This window comes from Setaria italica, chromosome IX, assembly GCF_000263155.2.
Source record: "Setaria italica strain Yugu1 chromosome IX, Setaria_italica_v2.0, whole genome shotgun sequence".
Lineage (NCBI taxonomy): Eukaryota > Viridiplantae > Streptophyta > Magnoliopsida > Poales > Poaceae > Setaria > Setaria italica.
Genome location: NC_028458.1, coordinates 36,526,571 through 36,529,742, shown reverse-complemented (window position 1 = coordinate 36,529,742; position 3,172 = coordinate 36,526,571). Strand labels below are relative to the sequence as shown.

General features: G+C 57.1%; 1 protein-coding gene across 2 annotated transcripts; it reads right to left on the bottom strand.

The window, feature by feature from the left end:
- Positions 1-715: 715 nt before the first annotated feature.
- Positions 716-2,700, bottom strand: LOC101760686 (probable BOI-related E3 ubiquitin-protein ligase 3). Of its 2 annotated transcripts, none has more exons than XM_004983556.3 (4): positions 2,320-2,699; positions 2,112-2,227; positions 1,695-1,981; positions 716-1,609 (listed from the first exon to the last, which is right to left on the bottom strand). In XM_004983556.3, exons 1-4 carry the CDS (start codon positions 2,370-2,372, stop codon positions 1,037-1,039), a joined length of 1,029 nt encoding a protein of 342 aa, XP_004983613.1. In that variant the 5' UTR covers positions 2,373-2,699; the 3' UTR covers positions 716-1,036. The 2 variants fall into 2 exon arrangements, with proteins under 2 accessions (XP_004983613.1, XP_004983614.1); XM_004983557.3 differs by having other exon boundaries at positions 1,037-1,609; positions 2,112-2,224; positions 2,320-2,700.
- Between the last annotated feature and the right edge of the window lie 472 nt (positions 2,701-3,172).

Below are 3,172 nucleotides of genomic sequence, written 5' to 3'. Positions count from 1 at the left end.
GAGACGAATCTATTAAGCCTAATTTAATCCATCATTAGCAAATGGTTACTGTAGCACCACATTGTCAAATCATGGACTAATTAGGCTTAATAGATTCGTCTCGCGAATTATACTCCATCTGTGCAATTAGTTTTGTAATTAGCTTATGTTTAGTACTCCTAATTAGCATCCAAACATCCGATGTGACAGGTGTTAAACTTTAACAGGGGTTTCCCAAACACCCCCTAAATGTAGACGAAATCAAAAACTAATTACACAGTTTTGTTGTACTTTGCAAGACGAATCTTTTGAGCCTAATTAGTCAATATTTGGACAATAATTCACAAATACAAACGAAACGCTACAGTTACGCATTTATTACAAAATGTCAATTTTGCCTATCCCAAATTAGGAAGTAAACAAGGCCTAAGACTGACGTTGCGCGGCGAACAACCGACAGGGCCGCCGCTACACGCGCCCGATCGGGATCGCACGCCGACGCGGCCGGCGACCGCGGCCGCGTACGGACGGCGGCCGGGCGGGCGAGGCTCTCGTCCCCGTCACGTGACCGGCCGCGTCTCCCGCCACTCCGCATCACGCGAATCCGCGCCGCGCCTTTAACCGCATCGCACCCAAGGCGCTGGTGGTGGTGGCTGGCTGCTGCAGTTTTAGCGTCGCACTGTGTATCACGTAGAGCAACTGCAGATTCGTACTGGAGATGTCATTAATCAGGCAGTAAAAAGTGAAAATTTGCGCGCTGACAGCATCATTGCATTCCAAAATGTGCTGGTCAATGATCGATCGTTTGCCTTCCAGAAATCCACAAGAACCGAGGCAAAAGACGGCAGGACACTAGTGCTAGAAGAGACTGACTAAAACTATTCCTAATAAAGGGATTAATAATGAACAAATGTAAGAAAATAAAAAAAAGGAAAGGAGTAATGCACTTGCACTCTACACAATTTTTCATCGTTCTAACTTGATTTTCATCGGCAATTTCAAGTTCGCCTTTTGGCAGGAGCACCCATTTTTTCTCTCCTTTTCCTAATGGCCGCCGCTACGAGAAGAACACTTGCACCGTGCCGGTGACAGCGCCGCGGCACATGGGGCAGGCAGGCGCGACGGCGCCGGCGGCGAAGGGGGCAGTGGCGAGGACGGCGGGCTCGCAGTCGGCGCAGACGCAGAGGTGGCGGCACGGGAGCAACACGACGGAGGCCGGCGCCCGCCGGCACGTCCGGCACGGCCTGGCTGGCGGCGGCGGCGGCGGCGGGGCGATCTCCACCACCCTGTCCGGGTCCACGAAGCACGACCCGGCGTCGTCCGCCGCGGCGCCCGCGTTGTCCTCATCCTCGGCCTTGCCCCTCGCCTGCGCCGCGGCGGCCGCCTGCTGCAGCTGCGCGTGGAGCGCCGCGGCCGTGGAGTGGTCCGCGAGCGCCTTCGCCTGCCACGCCGCTGCCTCCGCTCGCAGCCGCGCGACACGGTCCTCCAGGTCGGCGCCGCGCCGCGCGGCCTCCGAGGCCTCCGCTTCTTTCTCCCTTATCCGCTGAGACACCGCCGCCTCAGCCGCGACGAGCAGCGACCGGTACTGCCGCCGCCGAGTGTCAGCCAGCGCGCGCCGGAGCCTCTCCGCCTGCAAGCGACAAGGAAGCCCGTCAGCAACAGAGGCCTGTCTATGTCGGTGGCGGCAACGACGGAATCAATCAAGCGGCCCTCACATGTTCTTGGATCAGCCGGTCCATCTCGTTCCTGTGCTGATCGCGCTGCGCGGCGAGCTCGTCGGAGAGGAGGCACGACGCCGAGGCCGAGGATGTGGACGACACGTGCTCCGAGCCCTCGTCGAAGTCGAGCCTGAGCCCCATGGCCGGCCGCTTGTGCAGTTGCGCCAGGCTTATCACCTTGGGCCCCTGCGCCTGCGGTTGCGGTTGCAACGAGAAGAGGTGCGGCGACATGGAAGGCGCCGCCGTCTCCGCCTCGCGCTGCCGCTTCCTTCCGGCGCCGCAATCTGCGTGCCGATGGCAACGGAAACAAATCAGTCCTATCTATCAACCTCGCCATCCGAAAGCAGAACAGAGAAGCACAAGAACACGAAATCTTGCAAAAGCAGAGCCAAGTCGGCGCTTCGCTCGGATTACCTCCATGCGCGAAGTCCAGGAAGAGCGGCGGAGCCTGCTGCGGCGCCATCGCCTCCTTCTGCCCCTGCTGCAGTTCCATCGGGCTGCTCTCCGGCGCGCCGCCGCCGCCGCCTCTGCTGAGAACCCAGACGCTCAAATCAGCCATCCGATCCAACCGACTGACGATCACTACGGAAGAAACGAATAGATGGACAGCAGCGACGGGTACCTGGCCAGGAACGGGGACTCGCGGTGGTGGTGATAATGCGCCTGCACCGCCATTGCTGGAGCCGGGCCAACCAAACCAATCAACGAGGCAACGAACGGGTGGAAGCACGCGCGCGCTAAGCGTGTGGGAGTCGGGTGGGAGGGAAGGAGGAGAGACCGAGAGAGTCGCGGGCAACGCGAACGAACTGGTCCACCGCCTCCTCGTCTTATGAGGGCGCCATGGGCAGCGTGGCTGCCTGCTCTGTGCCTCTGTATCTCTCCCCCTCTCTGTCAAGTCTCACCTGCCTCGCGCATGCAGGGAGGGCACGGGTGGCAGGCGGGGAGGCGTGGCGTGGCTGGCTCGGTTGATGAGGAGAGGGTGGCGCACCGGCGCTTGTGCCTTTTCATTTTCCTTTTAAGCGCCCCTTTTTATATTTAATTTAAGGAGATGCTTAGCGTTACCGCCGGCCTAATGTGAAAACTGACTGGTAATTTCTGATTTACCGGACACGATTGATTTCTCAATCTCTCTTTCCAATGTGAAGAGGAATTTGGAACTTTCTGCATTTAAAACTGTACGAAAAACTGCTCTGTTCAGCCTCAAGAAAACTGAACCTGCAGTATTCAGCGCCTGTATTCAACATTAGCTTTTCGTTGCAGACTTGTTCTGACACTGACATGCGACACTTGATCCATATTTTGCTAGACGACTTCCCTCTCTTTCTTTTCCTTCTTTGTGATGGTATTTGTTCCGTAGTGGCAAGCACTAATTATTAGTGAGAAATGGGGGCGAAAACGCTTACAAAAAACGGTGGGCATGGTTGGTGCTGCGGATGGATGACACATTTGATCATGTCACAGGACTGTTGGAGCCA